The 27,822-nt window shown below is 41.8% G+C and overlaps 3 protein-coding genes across 3 annotated transcripts in view; 1 reads left to right on the top strand and 2 right to left on the bottom strand.

Moving 5' to 3' along the window:
- Window positions 1-3,082: 3,082 nt before the first annotated feature.
- LOC147334329 (matrix remodeling-associated protein 8-like) lies at window positions 3,083-11,344 on the top strand. Its single transcript, XM_086286633.1, has 4 exons — window positions 3,083-3,362; window positions 4,324-4,671; window positions 7,719-8,081; window positions 8,320-11,344. The coding sequence occupies exons 1-4, from the start codon at window positions 3,305-3,307 to the stop codon at window positions 8,430-8,432; spliced, it is 882 nt and encodes a 293-aa protein (XP_086142759.1). The 5' UTR covers window positions 3,083-3,304; the 3' UTR covers window positions 8,433-11,344.
- Window positions 11,345-21,863: 10,519 nt separating this feature from the next.
- Window positions 21,864-27,822, bottom strand: part of LOC147334326 (uncharacterized) — a 44,894-nt gene continuing 38,935 nt past the window's right edge. The window contains exons 7-8 of the mRNA XM_086285909.1: window positions 22,623-22,703; window positions 21,864-21,940 (exon numbers count right to left, since the gene is read on the bottom strand). Of these exons, the coding sequence (XP_086142035.1) occupies window positions 21,864-21,940; window positions 22,623-22,703 (158 nt within the window). The remainder of the gene's footprint in view (window positions 21,941-22,622; window positions 22,704-27,822) is intronic.
- Window positions 24,163-27,650, bottom strand: LOC147334328 (Fc receptor-like protein 5). Its single transcript, XM_086286636.1, has 6 exons — window positions 27,588-27,650; window positions 26,950-26,985; window positions 26,128-26,388; window positions 25,803-26,048; window positions 25,537-25,719; window positions 24,163-24,804 (listed from the first exon to the last, which is right to left on the bottom strand). Exons 1-6 carry the CDS (start codon window positions 27,616-27,618, stop codon window positions 24,689-24,691), a joined length of 873 nt encoding a protein of 290 aa, XP_086142762.1. The 5' UTR covers window positions 27,619-27,650; the 3' UTR covers window positions 24,163-24,688.

Here is a 27,822-nt window from a genome sequence, read left to right as displayed (position 1 = left end):
TTTGCAGAAAGTCATCGCCTTATTTGTCTGATTAGAAGAGAACAGAACATACTGCAGTTTTCTGCCCCATCTCAGCAGGAGCAGATAAACGGGGAGCCAAGGTCGTAGCTTAGGCGCTGTGTGAGAGAAAGCATGTGAATGTTTAGGCTTTTATGATAAGGTGGAGGCACCAGAGGCTATAAGAGTTTGATCAATGCTCCACCATTTTGAGATCTGATGCTGTCTGCGTACAGTGTCCATGTGATCATTAAAATCATCGTTTGACTCAACCCGGCCGGACCAGTGTTGTTATTGTGGTTTTTCCTCTTGTCTCCATCCCCAATATTTGAATCCGTAACAACTCACCTGTCACGTGTTTTATAAGGACTGCATTCACTTTTGGCTCACTCTTTCTTCACTCCCACACTGGGCGGCAGTGGAGGTGAGGTTCTGTTTGGGTTTTTGATTTCATGCGTTGTTTAAGGTAATGAGTAACTTAAATCTGTTTTCTTTCAGCGTTGGCAATTCATGTGTCTTTCCTTATTGATTTTGAGAATAAAAGGAGAAGCCTATGAGTGATGACTGCTTATTCACATTCTAATCGGATGAGCCCATGATGATGACTACTTAAACTCTGAGCCTTCCTTCCTTCATAACACTGAATCTGCCAGGGGTTTCTTCATGTTAAAAGGAAGTTTTTCCTTCCCACTGTTGCCACAGTGCTTGCCCATAGGGGGTTATAGGATTTTGGGGTTTTTGTATGGTCTACCTTACAATATGAAGTGCCTTGATGTGTCTGTTGTGAATTGGCGCTGTATAAATAAAATTGAAAATTTTCTGTTCTATCCTCTCAGCTACAGCCTTGGTGCTGTTAAAGGGTGTTGCGCAGCTGTTGTGTGGATCAATACTGAAATATCGATTCTAAGAGATATTTATGTTCTAGGTCTGATTCTCATATTAAAATATCGATGTTTTAGTAACGTTGGGGTAAAGTGTTAGTTTATGATTTACGGGACACAGTGGAAAGTGTCTAAACGATTGGTAGGAACTACTTTCTTCCTCCGTCTGTCAGTAATATGCAAAATATAAACTGTATAAATGCATCGCTGCTACGTGCTCCTTCACTCAGTTCATGATAGTAAGCGGAGTCACGCGTGAAGCAAAAGTGCTGATGTTTTTAAAAAAAAAAGGAAAATCCCCGCATCCTGTAAACGACAGATTCTCATTGTTCAAACTGTCTAACTTTAGCGTGGGTCGTATGCTGGGTGTCATGAAAACATACACATACAGCAGTAAAACAGCCACTGTAGGCTTTAAAAATAAAAATACAAGTCAAAATATTTCATACATGAGACAGAGGCTAGATAACGTGTATCTATAAGTGCCATCGTCGTCGATGCTGGAGGAGGGGCTACAGCGGATCTTCCGCTGTAGGCTGCTGCTACCGGTCTGAGCAGGTTGGTACTCCTCTGCAACCTGGTGAAAACGGTCTCTCAGAGGAATGTGGACGTTCTAGTCTTGGATCACAGCTTCTGTTTTTTGTTTTTTAAACTGAACGGATTTGTTCTTTTGTTGTTTTCCTTCTTCGGAGTTTCTTATCTGGTTGCGGAGGCGCCTGACCTGAAGATGGTGTGGCATGCTGGCGCTGGTGTGATCTGGCTCCAAGGCGAGCCGGTCGACAAGGGGAAAGTTCAGCTCCACCTCGGGACAGCGGGAGATAAACTCGACAGTGGTGTGAGAACGGAGCGGAGAACTTACACCTGAAGCCCAAAAACAATGAACAGGTGAGTTTTTATTTCTTTATTCAGCGCAATGGCACCAACACCAAATCCCCGAAAATCCCACGTTGACTTCCTGGCATTTGTATCTGCTCCAACTTCTTATAACAGCCTTCATCCTTTACCATCACACATGCTCTACACGTGTCTGTGGATGACCTTGGTGAAGCTGTGGGCTCTATTCCGTGCTCCCTCTGGTAGTGGGCGGACGTCGATTTGAAGAAGCAGCGGCTTCATTTTGTGAGGGAGGGTTAACGTGTTGCGCTTTTCATGTGGCTGCTGTGAACTGCGTGATGTTTCTCTCCACTTTAAACTGTGAACCGTGTTTGTGGGAGATGTGCTGTATCAGCTCAGCTGCTTCTTCTCGCGGTAATGAAGCTGAATTACAGTCAGCTTGTGCGCGTAAAGTGAACTTCTTGACTCTGGGAACACAGTTTCAGATATAATAGCGACCTTTCCTTATATTCATGTGACCATCTCATGCTGGTATCTCATAGTTTTATCGTGTAGTGTAAGTCAGCATTTTATCCGTTGGGTAAAAACTGCACCCCTGGCTTTAAGAGCCGATCAGCAGCAGCAGAGGGCGTCAGTGACCAGCTTTGGTTTCAAGTCAGTTGAGCTTCGCTGTTTCTTTTAGCATTTGTACGCGCAGCCTGCCCACAGTTGAGAAAAAAGGAAGTACTGAAGTTACACTGTGTGCAGGGCTCTACGTGTATTCACTTGGTGGAGCAATAAACTAACAAACAGTGCATGCAGTTTTAAGTCTCGGAGCTGTAATGTGCAGCTGTCACTGTAGAAGAGCAACGAGCAGCAAATGATAAGCATGTGAGAGCGTTATGATCAGAGTACTGCTACACAAACAAACAGCATCACCTGAAGTATAGCAGATTTACACTCAGCGTCCAGTATGTTAGGATCACCAAGCTCACACTGAGTCAGTCTAACTCAGAGGTCCTGCAGCTCATTTAATCCTGACTGATAAGGGTTCAGCAGGATCGCTGCTTATAACTGCTGCGGTCATTTTAAAAGCCAGCGAGGATTACTCGCACCAGGGTCTGTGTCCTGATTTTAAATTATTTTGAACTTCGATCTTTAGATCCTCTGCCTGTCCCCACCCTGACAAAGAGGGTGGGGACAGGCAGATGTTGAAACAGACGCTACCAAAATTGGCCTATGTGCTTGTGTTGTAGTCACAGACTATATTAAATTTAGTCACAGAGTGAGGTAAAGAAGGAAAATAAAAACAACGACATAAGATGCCAGGTTATTTTGTACTTTTTTTTGCTGGGGGGTCTTTGTGAGGGATTTCCTTCCTCCTCTCGCCCGTCCTCACTGAGTCACGTGACATTAGGAAAACAACAACTGGAGGAAGGAAATCCCTGCAGAGACGCATATCCTTACAGAGTTTACAGAGCAAAGTAAACCACTGATCCTGTCACATTAGTATAGATTCGCTACCAATATCGGGGTTGTATGTGCCATCTATATTTGGATCGATCCGCCCACCACTACCAAACCGCGGGGCGACCGTTGGGCGACCTGCAGAAATGTCGTCGGTTGTAGTTTTCTTCTCCCTCCCGATGTTGGTGGCTTCTGCGTTGAAAGGTGAGTTTCTTGTGTTTTGAGGTAACATGAACTGACAGGCTGCCAAAAGAAATGACTCATCCATCAAGGATGTAAACAGTGAAACTACGCACTGCAGCATTTTCACGCTTCCGGGAATGCAAACAGCTGCTGCAGCTCGTCTGATACCGTAGATGGAAGAAAATGTGAGCGAGTTCAGAAGGAATGTGGCAACAAAAAGAATGGATGTGATACTAACATGGTGCCAGGCAGTGGCGGTCCTGTTTGGCTGTGTCAGGATTTCTTAAACAACATCTAAGACAAAAAGACAAACTAGTGGTGTGTGACACTGCAAATCTTGATGAACACAGTGACAGTATTGCAAATTTACTAAAGTGTTTCTATATTTTACAGTTTTCCAAACTACTCCACTCTGTATTAGATGTAATTTGTTCTCGATATCATTTATTTTAAAATGTCAATTTAAAATTGTGCAGGTTTTAAAAAAAATAAATCTAATGTATGTCATTATACTTTAAGCTACCAAGCAGTATGCAAGTGAGTACATTTTCTCCAGCTGCAACATTAAAGGAATGAACTCATTATTAACAACACGGTGTACATTTACATGTACATTTCTCCTGCTTTGCAGTAAAAGCCTCTGCTTAACGTCAGAGTTTAATTACTGACAAACACACTTGCAGCAGGTTGTGAAGAGGATTCCTCTCTGGTCTTGAGGTTTGTCAGTGCAGATTCACTGCTGGGGTTTGTTGCAACACTCATAACTGAAGAACAGTTCACAGAGTAAAATGCAAGTTCGTTTATAGAGACATGAGTATCATGTCGGAGAGCTGCAGGTATCCATTACTTTGAGTAATCCACTGATGTGTTTTAGACTTCCTCTGCTCAGTACTTCCTCGCTGTCCACAGATTTCCAACACGTGCAGTATAACATGCTATTAATGTTTGGGTTTTTTCTCCTCTTTGTTTTTCATTCATACAGAGGTTTGTGTGAGGCCTGGACAAGCTGCCACTCTTCAGTGTTGGGGTCCCAGAGATGCACACATCACCCTGCTGGAGTGGAGCAGGCCGGAGCTCATCTCACAGGGTTATGTGTTCTTCTTCCAAGACCAGCGCTCGTACGAGAACTACCAGCATGAGTCCTTTAAAGGCCGAGTGCAGCTGAGAGACTCATCCATGAAAGACGGAGATGTTACTGTGATTCTGAGAAACGTCAGCATCAGCGATACAGGAACATACGATTGTCAGATTACAACCAGCAGCATCAGAAATGGCGAGAGAGTCGTCAAAGAGTTCAAACACTCCATCAACCTCACAGTCACAGAGTCTGGTGAGTCTGCAGAGGCTCAGCTTACTGCTGAAGCTCTGCACCATGTTTACAGCACGAGTGTTTATGAAAGAGTGCTATGGATATCTGAAGTGTGCCATTTCATTCCAGCTCAGATGAGTCTCTGGAGGCAGTTTTATCAATCCTTGTTTGGTGAAGGAGAGTTTTGTTTTTGTGTAACTGGAAACTTAAAAACACTGCAGAAGATTTTAAATGTTTTCCCTTTGGTTTGAGGCATGAGTCTTTATACAGAAAATAAATATGATTAATTAAATAAGACATTAGCTCAGACTTTAGTTTGGCTCATAAAATCTTCATTACATGTTTGTACAGAGGCACTCTGCTTGTTTTCTATCTGATGTGTTAATATTTTGATCAAATGAGACACTTCCTGTTTTGGTGGGTGTTGACATGTTCGATACGGACTTCCTCGCAGTTATATTTATTGGTGGTTTTTTTGTTGTTTTTTTTTGCATGCTATGGTTTGTGAGTTGTCTTTGCATGTTTATTTTCATGCTGACAAACAGCTGTAGTTGTGCGTCTGCCTCACTGAGCTCAAACAAAGGCAAAGCATGCAGCAGTTATTATTGGCCGAGAGAGTGCTCAAAATACTCAGTCAAGCAGCTACATTGCTCTGAGCTCTTATTGCTTATCAGTTTTTGCACGGTGAAACCAGCTGAGTGCATTTCACAAGTCCATGTGCTGGCACAAGGGACCAAGAACCAGTCAGGAGAAACTTAGGCTTCATTTTTCAGGCAGCGACACTGTGACCTGCTCTGCCCTCTTTGGATAGGCTCCACTTGTTTCTGTTACGTTATTGTATTATTTCTTAGTTCCGCTGTTTGTGTTACACTTTTAATGTGAAGCACTATTGCAGCTTTTGTTTTGAAAGGGTCATTACTTAATAAGCATATCGCAGTTTGGGAAAGAAAGTAAGTGCTGTGTGCAGTCAGTGTGACCTGACCCAGCTGAATGGTGGGCTTTTTTCTGCTTCTGTTAGCAGCTAAAGCTGATGTGAATCTTGACCACAGTGATGCTAGTCAGTACTTATTAACCAAATCCTTGCAGATAGTTTCATTACTTTTCTGACAACCAGCTCAATGCCAGCAGCTGCGACCTCTGCTGACTGTTAATGATGTTTTAAAGTTAAAAAAACAAAAAAAGAAATATTCTCAACATTTCTGTTGCCTTTGGATCAACTACAGCCAATCAGCAACCTTCCTGCTACCTCTTCCTCCATTAGACTAAGATAAATCATGGCATGAATAATAGAATGTTAATATGTATATATCTATATCTATATAGATATAGAGATAGATAGATAGAGATATATATAAGTCGAATAAACGTACTGCAGAGGCTAACGTTAGCTACTGTCCGTCTCACATGAGCACCTGGATAGCGTAGTGGTTAGACTACACGCCTTTGAAACAGAGGATCGCAAGTTCGATTCCTGCCTGGGGCGTCTGTATCCAGTAAAGGTCCTAAGGCTAGACCTCCTATGCTAAGTAAGCCTACCGCAGACATGAGCGAGACAGATAAATATGAAGGCATGCCGGCTCGGACGTCGCCCGGATTAACAAGGTTGAGGAAAGTTGAAAAGTGGGCTACTAGAACAAGAAGGCATCGGTGGGCAAGAGACGAGAACAGGGTAACCCCGGCGGAAGGGGCTACATGAATAGGATGAGGGACCTATGGATTCTTCGATACCCAACATCCACAATGACGGCGAAACAACTAGTAGCTCAGTGTTCCAACATTCGAAAGAAGGGACTGCTCTCACAGCTAGAGATTGATGAGGTACAACACAAATGCTACGGCAAGGAGGAGTCAGGACGCCAGGTCAGGGGGGAGATATCATCACCCCCACCCGAGATTGGGTACATAGCCCCAAGTGCGATAGGAGAAGGATCGTTGAGTGCGAGAGGAACTGACCTGAAAAATAGGATCATGGCCAAGCTTGAAACCTGGATCCCCCGTAGCCGGTTACCAAGATTACGTGAAGTACCCTCAGAAGGTCCGCTAGATGATGTTAATGCAGCACTACGGACAATACCTACGAAGACGGTCGTAGTGATCGATGTAGCATGACAGCAATATCAGGAAGAAGGAACACGAGAAGCTGGAGAAATACCAAGGGCTCAGAGAAGAGCTCGGTGAAGGTAACTGTGGTCCCCGTGGTAATCGGAGCACTAGGTGCAGTGACTCCCAAGCTAGGCGAGTGGCTCCAGCAGATCCCGGGAACAACATCGGAGATCTCTGTCCAGAAGAGCGCAGTCCTGGGAACAGCTAAGATACTGCGCAGGACCCTCAAGCTCCCAGGCCTCTGGTAGAGGACCCGAGCTTGAAGGATAAACCGCCCGCAGGGGCGTGCTGGGTGTTTTTATTTATTTATTTATTTATATATATATATAAAAATAGAGATATTTATGAAAATGGTATATATCTGTAAGTATCAGTGATTTCAGTTCAGCTGATCTCACATTAATGGTCATTAAACTCTGGATTGTTTTCACTGCAGTTGCTGTTTTTAGATCTCAGCAAACATCCTGTTGTGTCCACAGGAAGTCGTTCCTGTATGATGGTGCACGATCTTCTCTAGTGAGTAGACAAAGTGACATCTGGCAAACAGAGTTGGTGCAGATTGTACAGGGATTTCTCTAAAACATGTGTTGATCCTAATTTTTGATAGTTGAGTATATAAGAAAATAACCTTGTTTAGAATCGTCCAACAATTTTGCGCCTCGTTGTTTCAGAGTGGCGTTATCAACATGTGGCTATGACAAAAGTATTTGTCACTGTGGAGGTGGATTTGAGATTTATGTGAAACTTTATTATAATTCTGGCATAAGTACAAAAAGCCTCAGCTGGCCATCCCATCACTCCTGCCGCCTTGTTTTTCTTCCTGAGCTCCTTGGTTTGCATCTCTAGTGGGAGTAAGAGGAAAGTGTTCAGGGGGAGAAATCTGTATTTGTAGCTCTTCGTGGTGATCAATGCTGCAGAAATGAATGATTGCACTTTGTTTTTGACCGCTCTATTTCCTCTTTCAGTTCAGATAAACATCACAGCTGGACAGAACGTCATTCTGCCATGTCGAGCTCCAAACATCGACAGCAATTCCAAGGCAGTTGTAGAGTGGAGCAGAGCTGACCTTGGAAAAGATTATGTTCTTTTGTATCGGGATGAGCAGCCTGATCCAGAAGAGCAGCATCCATCTTTTAAGAACCGGGTGGATCTGCAGGACAGAGAGATGAAGGATGGAGACGTGTCTTTGATTCTGAAGGGTGTCACGACTGCTGATAGAGGAACATACGAGTGTCGTGTCTTCAGGAGAAGAACAAACCGCAGGAAGAGAGCTCATCTGGAGACTGACCCCATCAGCATCATCAGCCTGAGAGTTGTTGATCCTCCAGGTGAGTGAGTAGAGCTGAGTGTGTGTGTGATCAGAGGTGAAGCTGCTTCCTGGTTGTTGATGTTTGTTTCTAAAGATGTTGTTGATGAGACTTTGTAGAAAGCAGCTGGTCTGAGTGATGTGATCAGAGTGCAGTAGATAATGTCTGACAGCAGTTTGAAGAGGAAATGGATTCTGTTCTGTTCTTCACTCATCACCTACCTGACAGCTGACACCTCACACCTGTTTCTCACCTGCAGGTCACACAGGAGTCAGCAGAGGACATGCTGGACTGGTGGCGGCTTTGTCACTCTTTGCTGTGATTGCTGCTTTGGCGATCTTTATAAAACTAAAACCTCCTCAGCCAGTTTGAAGCAAAACAGTTTGTATGTCTTTTTTTTCTGTCTGCAGATAAACCACAGTTGGCTCATTCTGACATTAACCTCCTAAGGACCGAACTCTTCCATGCATGCATTTTTAATTTCTCTTTGATATTTGGGCTGATTGGGACCTGATGCATATTTAAAAACTATTTAAAAAAGTTACCAGATGTTTTTTTTGTTTGTTTTTTTTTAACCTAATTTTTGTTTCAGAGAAAAATGAGATCCACATGAGGACATTCGTTTTAAATTTCAATAGAGCAGTGGCATAATGTCCTCGTAAGTGGACATCACACCCTTGTAGGGCAAAGTTTAGTCTTTTGATCTGAATCATTTGTGCAAAAACCTTTTGCATCCCTTTAAAGAAATCATCAGGTTTTTTTTTCTCAATCTTCCTTACTTTGGAAAAGTTGCGCAAAAATGTCTGACCTTGATGATGATGATGATGATGGGCTACAGTTACAGGCGAGAAACTGGGGGCCACACCTGTCAGCTAACAACATGAAACTGGGGCAATATTTCACACAAACAAACTTGCTGAAAACATTAAATTGAAAGACTGAAAAAAGTAATCTGAGAAGTGAGAGATCTAGAGCCATGACTGAAAAAAGTCAGATTCAAGTGAGAAGTGCATTAACACAGCAACAAATACCACGAGTATGGATCTAAACAAAAGCAGTGTGTATAAAAACAATGAGACAGTCTAATGTTTGTGAGGAAATGCTCAAACTGATTTAAGAACTGCATCAAAAGCGGTGAGAATGACTTTTCTCTCTGTTATGGATGGAGTGATGAAGAAAAACTGTAAGGCTGGTCAACGTGTCCGCTTCGCTCCGTGCTCTCGTCACAGTGGATGGTTTTGTTATGGGCATGCAGATGCTCCTTAGGTCATGTGACAGAACATCATTCAGACTATGATCCTCTGATTACTCTGAAATGTTCTGAACTGACTGATGCTGTGATTTTACACTCCATTTTTTATTATTTAGAATTGACCAAAAACACAAATATACTAATAAGAGTAGTCAGTATACCCTCCAAGTATCCCTCCAAGGGGAAGTTTGTTTACTAGCACAAACCTCACCTCCTTATATCTTATTTCTTGAATGCATTCAAAATTCAGCCTACTTAATATTAGAATTACAACACCTCCTTTGAAAACCTGAGTACAAGAAGATGAATACTGATTAAATTTCCATTTCCTAAGTTTTTCATGCCCAAACTGTGGTATGTGAGATTCCTGTGGAAGGGAAACTTCTATTCCTTGTCTTTTTAATTTTGACATAATTTTACTTCTTTCAAAATGATTCCCTAATCCATTTACATTATATGATACTACTTTAGTTAACTTACGAGTAGGGCTGCCGCGATTAGTCGACTATTAAAATCGTCGACAACAAATTTAATAGTCGGCAAGTCATTTGAAGCTTTGTAAGATGAGGCGCAAGAATTAGGATTTAAGAGTGTAATAACAGACTGAAACAGAAGATGGCAGCAATGCATGTACAAGGATGCCAGCTGCCGTTAAACGCCAAAGAAGAAGTTGTTGTCTCCAGTATCATAGCTTTGTCCAAATTCAGGGCCAGCATCCTTGTAGGCTGTTTACATTACAGTCACTAGAGCCGGGGGGAACACCGGACTCCCGGCAAATAGTTTTTAAACCCAGTGCGGTCTTTCGTTACTCGGGTTAATCATGATATATAAGTCACTCAGATAACTTAAAAGTGTTGTTATTTGGCTTTTTTCAGTGTTTTATTTGTTCCTCAGTAAATCGGTTTGGCTGAGATTAAAGTTATAGTTTTCACACAGCTGAATAAACATCAAACAGAAAACGGATTAAACAGAAGTGTGAGATGCTCGAGAATTTACTCCAACGTCCTGTTATGTTGTAGATAGCAAGGAGCAGACGGCTGAGTTTACTGAGACAATCTGCAAATTTCATTAAAAGTTTAATAAACTATCTTGTCTTTATTTTTTAGTTAGCACACACCTTAAACACTTCAAGCTGTAAGCTAATGATAGTTAATAAGTGCAGATGCATGCTGATGCAAAAAGCTGCACGTTTTATGGCCAATGGATGCATGATCTGATTACTCGACTAACCGCAAAAATAATCGGTGACTAGTTGATTATCAAAATAATAGTTTGTAGCAGCCCTACTTATGAGACAGGATTGTACAACATTATACGATTTTAACCTCTGTACATACCAAGAAATCAAAAAGTACACCGGGGGGGATAACATGTGTAGCAAATACAACAAAGACATGCAATCATGCTGACTTCCAAAAGCATAAACGCTATATTAGCTGTAGTTGGTGAGGGAAAAGCTCCTCACTCAACTTGCGGAAGAGTACCCTCTTCGGCCCAGAGGCCAAAAGCAGAGTGGTCTGTAGAGTCCAGCTCACTATGCAGCAGCCTATTTACCCACAGCCATCCCGGTGCCTAAATGCCTGGAGACGCTCCTTGAAGCTCTGCTTTTAAAAACGTGTTTCCCAGTTTCTTCTTCGCACTAGTTCGCACTGTTTTATTTGATCCAAGAGTGTAGCCCCGTCTTTCACAACGTCTACCGATAATCCTCTCTTCACCATATCCGTAGTCGCTTCTTGCGTCACTGCTCCATCATTGCAGTACACTCTCAGCCTGGCCGGGAAAGTTGACTGGAAGCGATGTTATTCTCCTTAAGCATCTTCTTGGCTGCCGCTTATTAGATTTACACTCTAAAGAAAAAGTTAATTATTTGATGTTTGTCTTTTGTAAGCAGAGGAAGCGTTTTCTTAGTGAAATGCAAAGGTATCCTGTAACTCGAGGTGTCAGGTTAACGTAGCACTAACATTAACCATTATCTGCAGCTTCCTTCACTGGAAAATACTAAATAAAAATAATAAAAAGTTGTTACAATAAATTGTGTTCTATGTTTTTATTTTCTATCTTATTTTTCCTGTTTTATAAACTGAATAATATCGTGAAAAGTGTTGAAAGTTTTATCTGATTTTGAGTGTGAGCTGTAGCTTTGGATACATTAAAATATATTTACATTAGTAGCTGGGATTGCCTTCAGCCCCCCTCACAACTCTGATAAGGCTAAGTGAAAGAAAATGGATGGATGGATATTTACCTTTGATCATCACTTGCTGTAATCGTGGAGGAGTTTTAAAGAACAAACCGCTCACACACAAATGAAGAAATCCAGAGACATTTAGTCACAGAGGATTCAGAGAAAATGGTCTGATGTTCATGTCTGAAGCAAAGGCGAAAGTCTAGTTGATGAAATGAGACTTTTATTCCTTTTAAATGGGATGGGAGCTGTCTTTGATATGAGGCTGATGAGCCTCCTCTGTGGCATTCTCTTCCTCCACCTGTTTGTCAGTCTTCTTATTCTTTTGCTGCTGAAAAACATCAAATTCAAATAATATCACAAAGTCAAAATTCAAATCCAAGATTCACCCTGTTCTGCACTAATATTTGATGACAAATGTCATCAATATACTTAAAAAAAAAAAAAAACTTTATTCACTTGCTTATAACTTCAGTTGAATTTTTCCAAGTAAATTCATTCATTTATTTACTTACATTTTTTTCCTTCTTGATCACAGCCACCACAGTGCCCAGCAGTCTGGAATAGGTCTCACTGGTCTCTGCTCCTGCAGGCTGTGTGCCCCTGGCATATTGCCTGCGGTTCGCAGGTTTACGCACCAGTCGGAACTCGCTGTGTCTGATACGTCAGCCAGCGGGTGAGTCTTCTCTGGCCTGCAGCACTAGCTCCCTGTCTGGCGTATTGCCCGCATGTTGTAGGTTGCATGGCTAGCGGGGTCCCCGATGTGCGGCTTGGTGAGCTACGCTTCCTCTTCTCAGTCTGATCCTGGGTTCCAGGTTCGGGCCCTGGGGTTCTCAGGCCCCAGCTGGAGGTCTTGAAGAGCATCCACACAGGGCTCGTCTTCCCTCCGACCGCCCCTGTGCTTTCTAGTATTCCGTCACTCTCTGGCTGTATCCCAATTCAGGGTCTGCAGCCTTAACCCTCCGGGCTCTATCCTGGCCATTTGTGGCCACTTCACTTTTCTTTTTTCAACCATTTTTGTTCTGTTAATGCAAATGGAATGAAACTTCCCAAAGGTGTGTATTTTTTTCAGATTTTTTAATCTTTTTAATTTTTTAATTTTCAACATCAGCTCCTTAATAATGTCAATAATATACACTATACCATTTTTGGCCAATTGAAACCCATTATAACCACCTTTTTTGATTCCTTGTTACTGACAGTACTATATCATGCAATTTAGGTAAAATTGCTTTCATTCTAAAGTCAACACATGAAAATTGTAGTTTTCAATGTTTTTTACCAAATTACATCATTTACCCATTTTTGGCCAAGCAAGCAATTTCATGTAATATTCCGAGTTTCTAGTAGCGGCCTTTGATGGCCTACCACACTCCAATGGACCAAAATAATGAAACAATTTTGACATAGGTTTGATCTTAAGGATCTAATAGTTTGTGTTTGTGCATGACATTGCAGCACAAACATGTATTTGCAAGATGGACTGGAATAAATAATGACGCATAAAATACTACATAGGCTGCAGTGAATTTCTGTGGATGCAGGCTATTGAGCTTTGAGGTTCCCAGTCAAACTTAGCTTTGAAGCACATGTTAAAAGCACTTTTACTCTTGTATTTTTCATAAAAAGAGACCATATCCAAAATGTTAACTCTAGAAACAAAAACAAAAAATCCCCAATCACAGGACATTTTGCAGAGTTCAAACCTGCAGCTGCAGCTGGAGCGCAAACAACAACAAACACTGTTTGTAAACGTGTCCTGAAGTTTATGCAGGTGCAGACAGAGCTACTGCTGTAAGTAAGCCTAACAGCTTCCACATCATTTATTCTGGCTATTTGGCAAGAAGGTCATCACTGCTTCAAGCACTGTCTGTATGATCTAGTGAGAGAGCAAGGACAGCAAGCAGTCCTCTGCCCTTGAAGCAAAGACATGTAGATGAAATGGAGATAAAGCCTACATCAGAATAAAGCAATACATAGCATGTTGGATGACAACACTGGAAGTTCTCAGGAAGTAAAAAAGGGAAAGGAGTTCAGATTCCAACTGACGGAGGAGCTCCGAGGACAGCGTCTTTCCTTTGGTCACCTTGGCAGAAGAACTCCTCAGATGAACTGGCACAGGGGAAACAACCCAGAGCTTCCTCCCCAGCTCCTCCAGATGCAACAGAGGAAGATTTTGTTGTCTGTCTTTGGCTTCACCAAAACTACCACGGCGATATCCCACATGCCAAAGCAACGGAGGAATGTGCTTCTTTTGACAGCAACACACAAGGAACCAGCAGTCAGTGATGGGGAATAAAGGATGCGTGAAAGCAAGAAGCAATCCTGGACTACAATAGGCACAAATATTGCTTGGATAATTTAGAGAGGATGTTGGCACCCCAGGTTGTTGAAGGAAAACTGATGGCTGCTGGCTCTTTTCTCCAATCTCCTGGATGTCTTGGGATACGATGCCTTTGTCCCGCCGGAAACAAGTTCACTGAAGTGGGGGAGTCCTCTACAACCTACAAATGAAGAGTGATCCTGGGAGAGCTGGGACACATGCTGGTGACCTCAACAACTGCAAGACACCCTTCTCCTTAATTCTCAGCCACTTCTGCCATTGATCTCAAGATACAGTAGTCTGAACCAGAGTGTGACCCACACCCCACCAATGAAATGAGAAGAAGGTGCAAACGGCGCACCTCCAGGACTGGAACAGCAGCCCCTTGCACCAGGTGTAGAAAGTGTGCCTACAAAAACCACTCTACTGTGGTTAGCACATCTTGCTGCTAATGAGGATGCACACAGAGGCACGTACTGGAATATAAATTTTGATCATTTTACTGGTCATTTCAGGGGTTATTTGGTCATTAAACTGCCTTTCTGGCCACTAACACCATGTGTGATTTTCTTTTTGGCCATTCCTTCATTGGATGATCTGATATCGTCGTGTTGGTGTTGTTCCTGGAACAACATAGTAAATGTTGTTTCAGGATCAACATTGCAAGTGACCAATCACATTCTTGTGACGTTATTCTTTGGTGCGCCAAGCCATTCATGCATTTATGAAATTCCAATGTTGCAAGGACAATATCAATTCTGCTTAGCGTTTATTAAAGGGTTAGGGTCAGGGTCCATTGATCGGCGGACAGAGGGGACAATGCAAAGCAAATGTAGCCTTTGTTTTACCTGATGGCGTACAATGTTGCTGTTGAGGGATTACTGCTGTTTCTGCTGCTGATAGTGCTGGAGGGCAGGGCTGTGTTGTTTTGAGACTGTAGACATTAAAAAGTCCATAGGTAGCTGATTAAACAAGTGCTTTGAAATAAAAAGCAAATGTCAGTCTGCCGCAGGGCAGCTGTGGCTACAACCGTAGCTTGCCTCCACCAGTGTGTGAATGTGAGGGTGAATGAATTGTGGCATTGTAAAGCGCTTTGGGTGCCTTGAAAAGCGCTATATAAATCCAATCCATTATTATTATTATTATTATTATTATTATTATTATTATTATTATTATTATTATTATTATTATTACCATTATTATTAAAAAATAAAATGTAAAAAGATTGGTGACAGCACTTGGAACCATAAGGCAACAGATTTTTAAAAAATGTGGTAAATAAACTGAAACCAGGATAGTACAAAAGACAGGGGTCATGGTAGGGTGAGAATATATTTAAAAAATCTACACTGAACAAAAATATAAACGCAACACTTTTGTTTTTGCTCCCATTCCCCATGGGATGGACGTAGAGACCTAGAATTCATTCCAGATACACAATATAACCATCCCTCCCAAACAGTGGTCACAAATCAGTCCAAATGTGTGGTAGTGGGCACATCTGCCATATTGAGATAATCCATCCCACCTCACAGGTGTGCCACATCAGGATGCTGATCTGACATCATGAGTAGTGCACAGGTGTACCTCAGACTGCCCACAACAAAAGGCCACCCTGGAATGTGCAGTTTTGTCTCACAGCAAAATGCCACAGATGCCACAAGCAATGAGGGAGCGTGCAATTGGCATGCTGACAGCAGGAATGTCAACCAGATCTGTCGCCCGTGCATTGAATGTTCATTTCTCAATCATAAGCCGTCTCCACAGGCGTTTCAGAGAATATGGCAGCACTTCCAACCGGCCTCACAACCGCAGACCTCGTGTAACCACACCAGCCCAGGACCTCCACATCCAGCAGGTTCACCTCCAAGATCGTCTGAGACCAGCCACCCAGACAGCTGCTGGAACAATTGGTTTGCACAACCAAACAATTTCTGCACAAACTGTCAGAAACCGTCTCAGGGACGCTCAACTGCATGCCCGTCGTCCTCATCGGGGTCTTGACCTGACTCCAGCTCGTCGCCGTAACAGACTTGTGTGGGCAAATGCTCACATCCGATGGCGTCTGGCACGTTGGAGAGGTGTGCGCTTCACGGATGAATCATGGTTCACATTGTTCAGGGCAGATGGCAGCTGAGAATGTCCCAGTTCTTGCATGGCCAGCATACTCACCGGACATGTCACCCATTGAGCATGTTCGGGATGTGCTTGACCGGCGTATACGACAGCGTGTACCAGTTCCCACGAATATCCAACAACCTCGCACAGCCATTGAAGTGGAGTGGACCAACATTCCACAGGCCACAATTGACAATCTGATAGACTCCATGCGACGATGTGTTGCACTGCATGAGGCAAATGGTGGTCACACCAGATACTGACCGGTTCTGGGTCCCCAGACCCCCAATAGCGCAAAAAACTGCACATTCCAGGGTGGCCTTTTGTTGTGGGCAGTCTGAGGTACACCTGTGCACTACTCATGATGTCAGATCAGCATCCTGATGTGGCACACCTGTGAGGTGGGATGGATTATCTCAATATAGCAGATGTGCCCACTACCACACATTTGGACTGATTTGTGACCACTGTTTGGGAGGGATGGTTATATTGTGTATCTGGAATGAATTTTAGGTCTCTACGTCCATCCCATGGGGAATGGGAGCAGTAACAAAGGTGTTGCGTTTATATTTTTGTTCAGTGTATAAAGACAGTGTGTGTGTGTCCTGTTAGCGCCTTTAAAACATCACAGAGCACAGAACATCACAGCATCAACTTTACATGGGAGGGATTAGATTGTAGAACTGTAAAATCTTCTTTCTTTCTTTCAAATATTAAAATACAACAGTAAAAAAATAAACCAATAGGAGGATAAATCAAACACTTTATTAATCAAAAAACAAAAACAACACAGGGTTTTGGAAAGAGCAGGAAGGAATAAGATGCTCTTCATGTCCTGTCCCAAATTATAACAGTAACTTTCTGTTTGCCATGTCCCGAAAAATGTCAATGACATCACTGTGGTTGGCTGGTTTTTATTGGCTTCTCAACTGCCAATAATAGAAGGTCTGACAACCTGTCCTGTGAGCAAAGGGTGCGAAGTTTGTTTTTAACTAGTATAAGTTTTGAGAAAGAACGCTCCACAGTTGCTGTGCACACTGGGAGTGTTCCATATGTCTTCAGCAGCTCAGTCATGTTGGGGAAGATCAGATGTGCTTTGTTTTCTTTGACAACTGAAAGAATGGATGCCACACTGACTGGTGGAGGACATGAGTATGACGCATGAAAGACCTTAAGTTCTGTCTGTAATTTGTCTTCCTCCTCAATGTCATAGAACTGGCAGAGTTTCTTCACAGCTTGGTGTGCCTCTGTTGAGATGATTTTCCAGTTCTCTGGGACTGTCAGGGTATGTAAGGCATTCAAGATTTCCCATGTGGAATTATCTCCTCCTTTAAAGTGTCTCAGAAGCTCCTGTGTCATTGTGTCAACAAAAACACAGAACACTTTAACACGGTAGTATTCTTGGGGAGTTGTGAAAGCATGGTCATCAGCAGTAGCTGTTGTGGCAGCAAACTTAAACTTTGCTGGCACTTTCCTCCTCCGAGCTTATCCAGGGACCTCAGATGGGGGGTCCAGGCCCACTGATGCAGCCTTCTCTCTAGCCTGTTCATAAATTTTCTCAAACCCTTCCTCTGTTCTGCTGTGGTCCAGGCTCTGCAAAACACCATCAACAATCTTGTATGCTGCAGCCAGGTCAATGTCTTTCTTCTGCAATGCATCAGATGCAGTAGCAGTCACTTGGAAGATGGGACAGTTGATCTCCAGACACAGGATGAATTTAAAATTGATGCTTTTGAGAAGGATCATTGCATCACCTGCTGAAGAGTCTGGAGGATCTTGCTGTAGTATTTCCTCCAGAAACTGGATGACAGCTGGGAGGATCTTCCTCACTGTCTTGAGGGCAGCTTCTCTGCAGGCCCACCTAGTGTCTGACAGCTTCTGCAGCTCCAGTGGGCGCTGCTCAGGGTACAACTTCTCCTGCATTTTAATACATGCAGAGTATCGTTTAGATGAATTGGCCACAAAAGTGTAAAGCTTTTTGATTAGGTTGAAAAAGCTGACAAAACACATGTTTGACTTTGCGCTCTCTACTAAAACCAGATTAAGGCAATGTGCCTGACAGTGGACATATAAGGCCTTTGGATTTTTTTTTTTTTTTTTTTTGTATTCTTGACTGAAGTCCCTTAAAGCGCCCACTCATGTTTGCAGCCCCATCATAACCTTGACCCCGGATGTTGTCAATCTTCAGATTATTTTCTTTCAGTAGAGCTATTACTAGCTTTTCAAGAGCATCTCCAGTTGTTGACTCCACATTACACACCTGAAGGAAGCGCTCCTTGATTTCCATGTTGTGCACATATCTGACAACAAAGGAAACCTGCTCTGTGTGCGACACATCTGTGGTTTCATCCATCACGAGACAAAATTTCTCTGTTTCTCTCTCTTTCTTTGTCTTTTGCAGCTTGTGACACTTGGTCAGCTACTTCAAAAGCTGCCTCCAAGGTTGTTTTTTTTAAACGAGTTCCACCTCACCATACCACACATGTGAGACTCTGATGCACTGTGCTCTTTAATCCTTTCTAAATCCCTTCTCCACCGACTGAACCCTTCCGTTTTCCAGGTTTAGCGACTTGGCAGCTGAAACCAAACGTGGCATCAGATCTGGTTGGAGAATACTCTAGCCATGGATTTTTCTCATACCACTTCTTTTGAAACGATCTTCCCTCTTCATTCTTTGGATAGGATGACAGTACTGGTTGGCAGGGTCCAATATTATCACACATTTGAATAAAGGCCTCATCATACTGTATGTGGAATTGCATGACATGGGCAGGATCAGTTGGGTGTGCAAGTCCAAGTAGGTTTGAGAATGTCCTCTCTATGGCTTCACTCTCCTCCTCTCTGGGCTCTTACTCACTCTAGTCTTTTTCTCCTGGCTTGTCTTTTCCTCTACATTCTCTCTAGGCTCTGCCTGTAACTCAGTTTTTGCCATCAGTACAGATGTAAGGTTCATAAGACATGTGGAAGTCTTTTAAAAGTAACCACAGAATAAGTATTAAGATTTGAAACTGTCAGTTGGAATGCTGTGTTTATTGAAGAAGAAGAAAAAATCCCCAACATTTTGAATGTCCTGAATGACTTCTAAACTTTCTGAGAGATTCAACTCTCTCTCAAACAGAGAGTTTTAGATTTGACCTTCAATTAATTAAAAAACTTAATACATGAATACATTTTTTAAAGGTGTTTTCTTTTTCAATTTTAAAGTTATTCCAGGCCCATTCTGACTGATTGGAACAGCCCTTTTAACACTGACCAAGATCATTTTAAATCTGCCATTCACAAGTTGCTGAGCGTAGGATGAAGAAACTTTCCCGAATTTCATTTTTTTAACATATTGTGTGTAAGGTGTGTTGTCTAAATCTATTGTCACGTGTTTCTGATGTTTGTTCTTTTAAGTAGGATTGCACTTAACCTGTGTGTATTTAAATGTGCTGCAACCTGGTGCAACCAGATTAAATTTACAACTTTTTGAGTCATTGTGAAAGTAAATTAAAGTAAAAATGATTTATATAGCACTTTTTGAGACACATCACAAAGTACTTTAAAACAAAAATCCTAAAACACGTTTTGAAAACCAAAGCTTCAAAGTTTAAAAAGCTGCTTTCTGAAAGAGTCCAGTAGCTCCAGAGTCTGAGGGCCACAGTTGCAAAACTTCTTCTGTGGCTGACATGATGCTTGCCTGATTCTGAGTCACTGGCTACAGTGAAGCTGCATACTTTTCTCCTCATGTTTACGAGTTATTTACACCAAATGTCAGTGGGAATTAAAAAATAGATACATGACACTTTGTTTTAACAAATAATGTAATTAATGATTTTTTTCTGCATTTTAATTTATGTTTTTACACTGGATCACCCCCACCTAAAAGTTCTTGGTGGTTAATGGGAGGGTATATTAGTCTTCATAATCACTAGCAAAAACAATGACGAATTACACATGCATGTGGGGGCCTGTATTGAACTAACCACTAACCTCCACCCCCACTCAAACTCCTTTTTCCTCAGTATCACAGCCACACCTCCACTATCACTTGACACTTTATGGGTTGTTTCTTTTTGCTCATATTTTAAAGTTCAGGGGAAGAACACAGAAATTCTAAGCGTTATTAAACTCATGCAACTGTTGCAATAAATGAAGCATGAAGCACATTAATGCTGGAAGATGTCTTGATTCTTAAAATGCATTGTTCTAATTAATGGTGATGAGAAAGGAGGCTCCAGGAGGAGCTGTAATGCTGCATCTTTCAACATCTGAAAGAGGCGTGGCCATAGCTAGAATATACGAAGCATGTAGGGAGGAGGACTCTTTGACCTTTTTTTTTGCGTATTTTGTTCCTGTTCTTGGTGGGACACGTAAGCTTCTTCTAAGGATTTGATGGTTTGATTTTTTTTTTAATGCCTCAATATTTTTGTTTTCTTTTTTCTTTTTATGTGATGAGAAAGAAATTATTTTACTTCTCATCACAGCTTTTCCTGCTTCCCAGACTGTCACAGCGCAAACATACAGAGAAAAATAACCAGAAGTACCTGGAGAGAAGCCACACAGAAACGTGAACATGCAAACTCCACACAGAACGGTCCCAAACTGGATTCAGACTCTGGACCTTCTCCCTGTAGACTGTGGTGATGGTGGTAATCATAAACAGGAATTGTTTATTTGATACATGAATGATACATAAATGTGAAACAATTTGATGGGTTTTACTCAATTTTATGTTACATTTTAAATTACATGAAATTAAAAATTACAATTACATCTTAATAGAATAAATAAATCAAGGGTAAATTTTTACTTAACGTTTTTGCAACTGTAACAACCGTTCTGTGTCTGTAACAGGGAAAATAAATTCATTAAATTCAGTTGTGATTCTCTTCAAAGCTCTGCATCGTTTTGTTTTGTTTTTTTTTTATTAATCACAAATACTTACACCAATTTAATCAAACCGCGGACTTCAGCTTCCGCCATTTAATTCTACTCTTTGCTTTTGCTCGCTCCATCCTGCTGTTGTCCAAAGTCATCACATACTCCATCATCTCATGTTGCCTAGCTACCTTCTCCCTGACACCACCTTGCAATCGCTTTCAGATTATACCCTCTGCATTAGATGTAGTCCACCTGTGTGCTGTTTTGCAGTAAGTGTGAAAAGGGAGCAGCTGTGCCTCTGTGTCTGCAGTTTGTCCTGATGAAGATCTGTGCAGTTATTAACTGTTCTGTGCACTGAAGAATAACCTGCAGCTGGATCTCAGTCCTAACACGTCATGTGACGGATACAAAACTTTTGTTTTAGAATGAAATGTTGGGCTTTATAGATCAGAACCTTGTGGCCACAACTCATCTTCTCTTTAACCTGAAGTGACTGTAACACCTCTGCATCACAGGTCTGATTAGCTGCTATAATGTTAACTGGCAGGAGGGGGTCAGTCTAAGAGAGACATGTGGCACTCAAAAACCCCTGAATTTAAATCTATGGCAGACAGCAACAGTAAAGATGGTTGCAGAGGCTGAAATCCCATGTGTGAAAAAGGGTTTTTAAAACCTTATTTTGGGGCAAAGTCAGCAAACGTTAAAAAATGCTTGATGTCAAATTTGACTGCTGATCCTGTACATGCAGTGTTTATGTCCTGGTGACCATTCAAATAAAAGACAGTGCAGATAATGCTTCATAAATATTTACCAATGCAGCATTTCATGATGGCTGCAGAGTGATCGGATCTGCTTCTAGAAGGAATTTCCTGTGTGACGCCAAACTGGATTAGCTTTAAAATCTTTTATTAAAGACAAACAAACTTTCCACTTCATCCTGAGCTCTACATTCAAACTGGTCCAGTGCAGCTGTACAGCTGTAAACACACACAGAATATGATTGAATAAATAATATATAATATAGAGAGGAGTGCAGGGATGTGTTTGGAAGCCAGCTAGACGTCACTGGTTAAGCTGTGGTGAAGGTGTGTGGCTCAGCTTCAGTGGGGAGTAGATGACCGCTGGCTCTGGTGGAAGATCTGAACACAAACACACAGATTACAAACATGAAAAAGGCCTGCATCAGCTCTGTTTATGACAGCAGAGATATTCACTGACTGATGTGAGCAGGAGCAGGTTAACACTTTGTTACGTTCCCCTGAGGGGTCTAGGCGGTGAGGGGGAAGCAACAAAAAGTGTCCGGGTCAGAAAAAGGAGGGTTACATTAAAGAGTTTTATTAAAGTAGCTCAACTAAAAGAGACAGACAAGCCGCTATCACCATTTAAGAAAACAAACAAAACTCAGGTGTTGGTCAATAAAGTAAAACGTAGGCCAAAAAGAAAGCGAGCAGCTCACTAACTGTAACCACTCACATGGCACTCTGGCCCAGAGCTCACCTTTCCTTGGGATTAAATACTTTTAATTACTGACGAGAGTCAGCTGTGTAAAAGGGAAAGGTGGCACCTCAGGCAGAAGCGATTGAAGGACACTCCCACACAGGCACCTTCAGGAGGAGGCCCTGCTAGGGCCGTAACACACTTCTCTTCCTTGTGGAGCTGATAACACCTTCATATGACCACATTAGTCTCTCTACACTGCACAAAGACCTAAGGGCTGTAATGTTTTCAATGTGGTTTTCCCAGTGTCTGCTGCTGCAGCCTGAGATTTAAACTTTTTAAAATTTGATTTAGGGTTGGACCTTTGAAGTGGAGCAGCTGTACCTCTGTGTCTGCTGTTTGTCCTGATGGTGATGTCTCCATAAGTGATGTCAGCTGTTCTCTGCACTGCAGCTGAATCACTCTCTGCAAAACAAGACAAAGTCATGTGAGAGATACAGTACTTTTTGTGCTAGGGTGAGATAAAGATGGACTTTTCATGAATTAGAGCTGCAAACCTGAGGCACATTCTTCACAACGCATCCTCTGTTTAACCTGAAGCCACTTGAACACCTCTGCTCAGTTTAGCTCTCAAAACAGGAAACTTAATGACCGCAGAGCTGCTCATGTGTTAAAACGATGCAACTGTTTACACCTCTTGTAAAGGAAACCCTCTTATAAATGATTTAAAATAAATGTTTTTACCTGACTGGCACAGCATCACCATAGAGCTGCCCTGTGCTCATGTGGTACACAGAAAACATAAAAGCTTCTGTTCACTGTGACAGTCAAATGGACAAACTAAGTTTTTTTTTAACTTTTTAACCTCTTTTTTTAAAGTTATCTGCAGTTAAAGGGATTATATTGCTGTTAACATCATCAATTAACATCTTCAGTTCTGTCTCATGTCTTTTTGTTCATGCCACTGCCTCATTCATGCCTCCCTGTCATTCACACACATGTATTCTGTCTTGCTTCTACTGACTTTCACTCATCTTCTCTCCAGAGCACACCTCCACCTCTCCAGCCTGTCTTCTTCCTGCTCCGTGCTCTCACTATAAATCACAATCCCATCTGCAAACATCACATAGAGACTCCTGCCTGACCTCAGCCTGTCCGTGACATCACAAACAAGAAGGGGCTCAGAGCAGATCTCATACATGTCCTGCTCCACCCTCACATACTTATCTGCCAATATTGACCTGCTCATGCAGTACCACAGTTCCTCTCTTGGCGACCTATCACATGTTTTCTCTAGAGCCACAACAACACAGCCCAGCTCCGTCTAACCTCCTCTGTCTTCTCCATCAACACTGTGTCAAGAAAGCATCTGTGGAGCTCTTTCTCAGCGTGAAGCCGTACGGCTGCTTGTTGATCTACACCTCTACTGATCTCCCTCCTACACATCTCCACATGTATGTCATCTGGACTAACAGCATTTCCACTCCTTCATTTCCTCTGCACCTCCTGATTCACTAACCATCCTCCATCCACCCTCTTCGGTCTGCAATGTTCTATAGTTCCTCTCCTCAAAGTGCTACTTCCAAATCAAGCATGCTGATCAAAAAGAATGGGAAAATGCCACTGCCAGTGTTACAACAAAATAAACTCAATTTTAAAGAAGACTGGGGTTCTGTATGACAGTTGAGAAGTCATCTCTAAATAGAAATAAGTTCAATTTTCCCTCTTATATCATTTGTTTTTTAGTTTTTGTGTTTGGACACCTGCCTGAGCACCAAGAAAGGTGAGCACAGTGTTCTAAGCATGTGCAGTGGACTTTGTGCAAGCAACTTTGTAATCCAGCAGTATGATTACTCACACAGTATGCTAACATATGATATTTAATATTAAGCAAAAGTATAGAAAGTATTTAAAGACTGTGACAGCACTGAGCAGCTCCTTCAGTGGGAGACTGCGGCACCCACGGTGTGGGACGGAGAGATTTCGCAGGTCTTTCCTCCCCACTGCTGTCAGACTCCATAATAAAGACTTTAACTGATCAAGCACACACATCCATACATATGCAATAATACTAAGTGCAATAATCCTTTCTGTCATCGTTGTATTTTTACTCAGTTGTATTTTGTATTTGTATTCTATTTTTATCTTATTGTATATTTATTTTATTTTATTCTACTGTATATAGTATTTTATTTTATTTTATTTTATTCTATTCTGTACAGTTGTGTACTGTATTTATTCTTATTGTATTCTAATTTTTGCCTCATAACTTTTGCACTGTCCACTTCCTGCTGTGACAAAACAAATTTCCCACGTGTGGGACTAATAAAGGTTATCTTATCTTATCTTATCTTAAAATGATAAATGTTGTCCTGATGAAAAATCAGCACATGTTTAAAAATCTCAGCCATCGACGTCATGGAGCCTCTTGTGGAAAGAGCAGAGGACTTTTAAAGCATTTCTAACAGGAAACTTGTCGTACCTCTTTTTCGGTTTGACTCGTCTCGACCATCGGCTGAAGTTCTTCTCACTGATGAGGAGGTAGCAGCTGCTGCAGGATCTCTGTCTGCAAATACCACAGATTTCCCTCTGATAACACAATAATTATTGTTGCTGCTGGTTTGACAGCTGGAATATGAATATTTATAAGAATAATGGAAAGTGAATGAAACATTTTAGTCAGTAAAGCTGGAATAAAAAAAAACTAATTCTTTCTGAAAGCTGCGGTAAAAGGAAAAAAAAGCTTTTTCTTTTTTTAGTCATAATACAGGAAACTGGACGCCAGCAGAGCAACTCACATCAAAACTGTTTGACCACAAAGTCTCATCATTGAGTACATCAAAGTACATCATTGCAATCAACACAGGAAACAAACTAACTAAACTAACTATCCAAATGTAAAAGTATATTTACAAAAATCACAAAATTATTATCTTATGCATGAGGAGAAAATGATGCACAAATACAGCCTGTAGTTTATCTTTAATTTAACCCTCAGGTAGTAATGTGAAGGTCTGTGGCTCAAATCGGTCCTCACAAAAATAGAAGTGCTACACTTCCGTTGAATCATGTGTTTTTGTATGTATCTAAAGAACAATTCACCCCATAATCACACCTACATACGTTTGGTTTGCAGTGCTGCTTCTGCTTAGATTAGTATGACTAACACATTGATCTAATTCAATAAAATGAAACTAACTTTCAGTCACCTTTCAAGCCTTAAGCAGAGAAAACCAAATATGATTTTGAGGTGAACTGTGCCTTCACATGTTAAGTGAGGGCAGAATGTGTGTCTCACCTTCAGGTTTCCTCTGGACACATCGTCTCACCTGTACAACCAGTACAACCAGCAGCAGCACTCCAATTATGGAGGGAACAAGGGCCAGCACAGCGAGAGGAACAGAGGAGTGCTGAGGAGTAGAGGAAAATGAGGAGGAGAGGGAGGCAGTGGAAGCTGATTCAGGAGGAGAGGTGGAAAAACCTGGAATTAAAGAGAAAAGGGGATCTTTGTGGTCAGTTTGAATTACTTTGGAACTAAACTATGAATAGAAACAGAAGCCTCACCTGTGACAGTGATCCAGCTGGATGGAGACTCTCCATGACCGCTGATGTCACACTTGTAGAGGCCTTCATCAGACCTGGAAACATGCTGGATGGTCATGTGACCTGTAGGCTGCTTCCTGATGAGGGAGCCATCTTTATAGAAAGCAGCTGGGAGGTTGGAGGGAGTGGTCTTTGTTTTACAGAGCAGAGTGACGTCATCTCCCTCCATCACAGGGAGGACAGGACTCTGCAGGATCACTGATCCACCTCAACACAGAGACAAACTACAGCATTTCATCCATTTACACACAGCTTCATCAACACTAACTCCACACACTCAGCTTACCAGTGACTGTCAGGTTAACCATGTTACTGATGGGACCCTCTCTGGACTCACACCAGTAAACTCCACTGTCGCATGGGAGGATGGCACTGATGTTACAAGAAGAACCAGCTGGTTTTCCCCACTTGTCACACTCAGCTCTGGCTTCTTTACTTGTGTTTCTCCTCAGAGTCCATCCAGCAGAGCTGTCGTCCTCCTCACAGCTCAGAGACACAAAATCTCCTTTGAGGAATTGAAAGGTGCTGGGACTCACAGTCAGATGAGCTGTGGGAGAATTTATTGTATCTTGAACAAAAACCTTTTTAAAAAATTGTGTATTTGAGGTGAACTGAAGCTTATTCAACAGATAATGCGCACTCTGTGTATGTCATAAACTAAAGCTGGTTGGTAGATGTTGCTGCCTTGATGTAGCTCCTAAGTTCATCATCTGTTTAAAATATCACAAATTATCTCCACAGTACTCTTTTTTTCTGATTGGCTGCATGTCCGGGAGAGACGGTATGAACAGCAGCATGGACCTTCCTTTGGCTTGAACCTTCTGGTGGTGGTTCTCTACGTACACACACAAAATAAGGAACTGACTGTATTTTAGTGATGTTATCTTTAACTAGTCTAAACCACTGATTTTCACTCAAATATTAAACTGAACCACATTTTTTAAAGAATAATTGGAGTTTTACTGGATTTTTAATTTTTGTTGTTTTTAATTCTGAGCTTCCCCTTACACACACATCTGGGACTAATCTGTCTTTTATTGGTCAGAGAGGCTCTTTGGGTCTGCTTAATTGTTCTTTGTGTTATTCTGTCATAAACAGGTTCACTAACCTTGATTTGTTGTGTGGCAGAGCAATGACATTAGAACTGAAAAGAAAGCACAAGATCATGCAGTGTATTTTAGTGAGTTTTTGCTTACAGGAGCAGTGACCACAAACTGAGTCTCAGACTGATGAACACAAAACAATTCCTTTGAACAGGATGTGAAGATGCAGTTTAACACCTCTGTCAGTGTGCCCCAGGGTGGCTGTGGCTACAATGTAGCTTGCCATCAGTGTGAATGTGTGTGTGAACGGGTGGATGACTGGATGTGCTTTGGGGTCCTTAGGGACTAGTAAAGCGCTATACAAATACAGGCCATTTACCATTTTACCATTTAACACCGTGGTGGTTTACTCAGAATTTCAATGAATTTAAGGAAAGAAACCTCTGAACCTGTTAAAACCTCCTGCTAATGACAGAACCAGCTGAATTAAAACACCTCAGTCACTAGTATTTCTTTTTTCATTGTACTTAAAGTTTCATTTTCTTTTTAAGAGTTTTGTCACTCTTTCCCTCATGGTCATTAACTTCTATACTTAAGTAAATGCAAATATATCTGCTTTATCTCACTGCTGTTCCCATCCAGAATCCCTTCAATGCACATATTAAGATTTTTTTTTTTTTTTTTAAACGCATGAGGTACTTACGGAGCAGCCACAGAAGAGGTACTTTTCCCATCGTACCACACAGAGGTGTGAGATCTTTCTGCTTCCCCCCAGGCAGTTAAACCCGCCTCCTTCCTCTTAGCAGCACAATTTAGAGTCTGTGGTTTATTTGTAGCAGGTCAGAAAAACAAGGGGTTATAATCTTTTAGGTTATAAATGAGACGTGAATTGTGAAATTTAATAAAGCTACGAACAAGAAACAATGAAAAACATCAGT

This window comes from Aulonocara sp. 'chitande type north' Nkhata Bay, linkage group LG3 (genome assembly GCF_057382095.1).
Source record: "Aulonocara sp. 'chitande type north' Nkhata Bay isolate Kocher_YH1m ecotype deep benthic linkage group LG3, A_spYH_male_GT1.1, whole genome shotgun sequence".
NCBI classification, from domain to species: Eukaryota; Metazoa; Chordata; class Actinopteri; order Cichliformes; family Cichlidae; genus Aulonocara; species Aulonocara sp. 'chitande type north' Nkhata Bay.
The sequence above is the reverse complement of the archived record's forward strand: the minus strand, read 5'-3'. Positions and strand labels throughout refer to the sequence as shown.

Coding starts and splice junctions, on each gene's coding strand:
- LOC147334328 (XM_086286636.1), bottom strand. CDS start 27,618: ATGGGAAAAGTACCTCTTCTGTGGCTGCTCC. Junction 26,389..26,949: donor CTGCCACACAACAAATCAAG/GTTAGTGAACCT, acceptor ATTCTCCCACAG/CTCATCTGACTGTGAGTCCC. Junction 25,720..25,802: donor CAGCTGGATCACTGTCACAG/GTGAGGCTTCTG, acceptor CTTTAATTCCAG/GTTTTTCCACCTCTCCTCCT.
- LOC147334329 (XM_086286633.1), top strand. CDS start 3,305: ATGTCGTCGGTTGTAGTTTTCTTCTCCCTCCCGATGTTGGTGGCTTCT. Junction 4,672..7,718: donor CCTCACAGTCACAGAGTCTG/GTGAGTCTGCAG, acceptor TTCCTCTTTCAG/TTCAGATAAACATCACAGCT. Junction 8,082..8,319: donor GAGAGTTGTTGATCCTCCAG/GTGAGTGAGTAG, acceptor TCTCACCTGCAG/GTCACACAGGAGTCAGCAGA.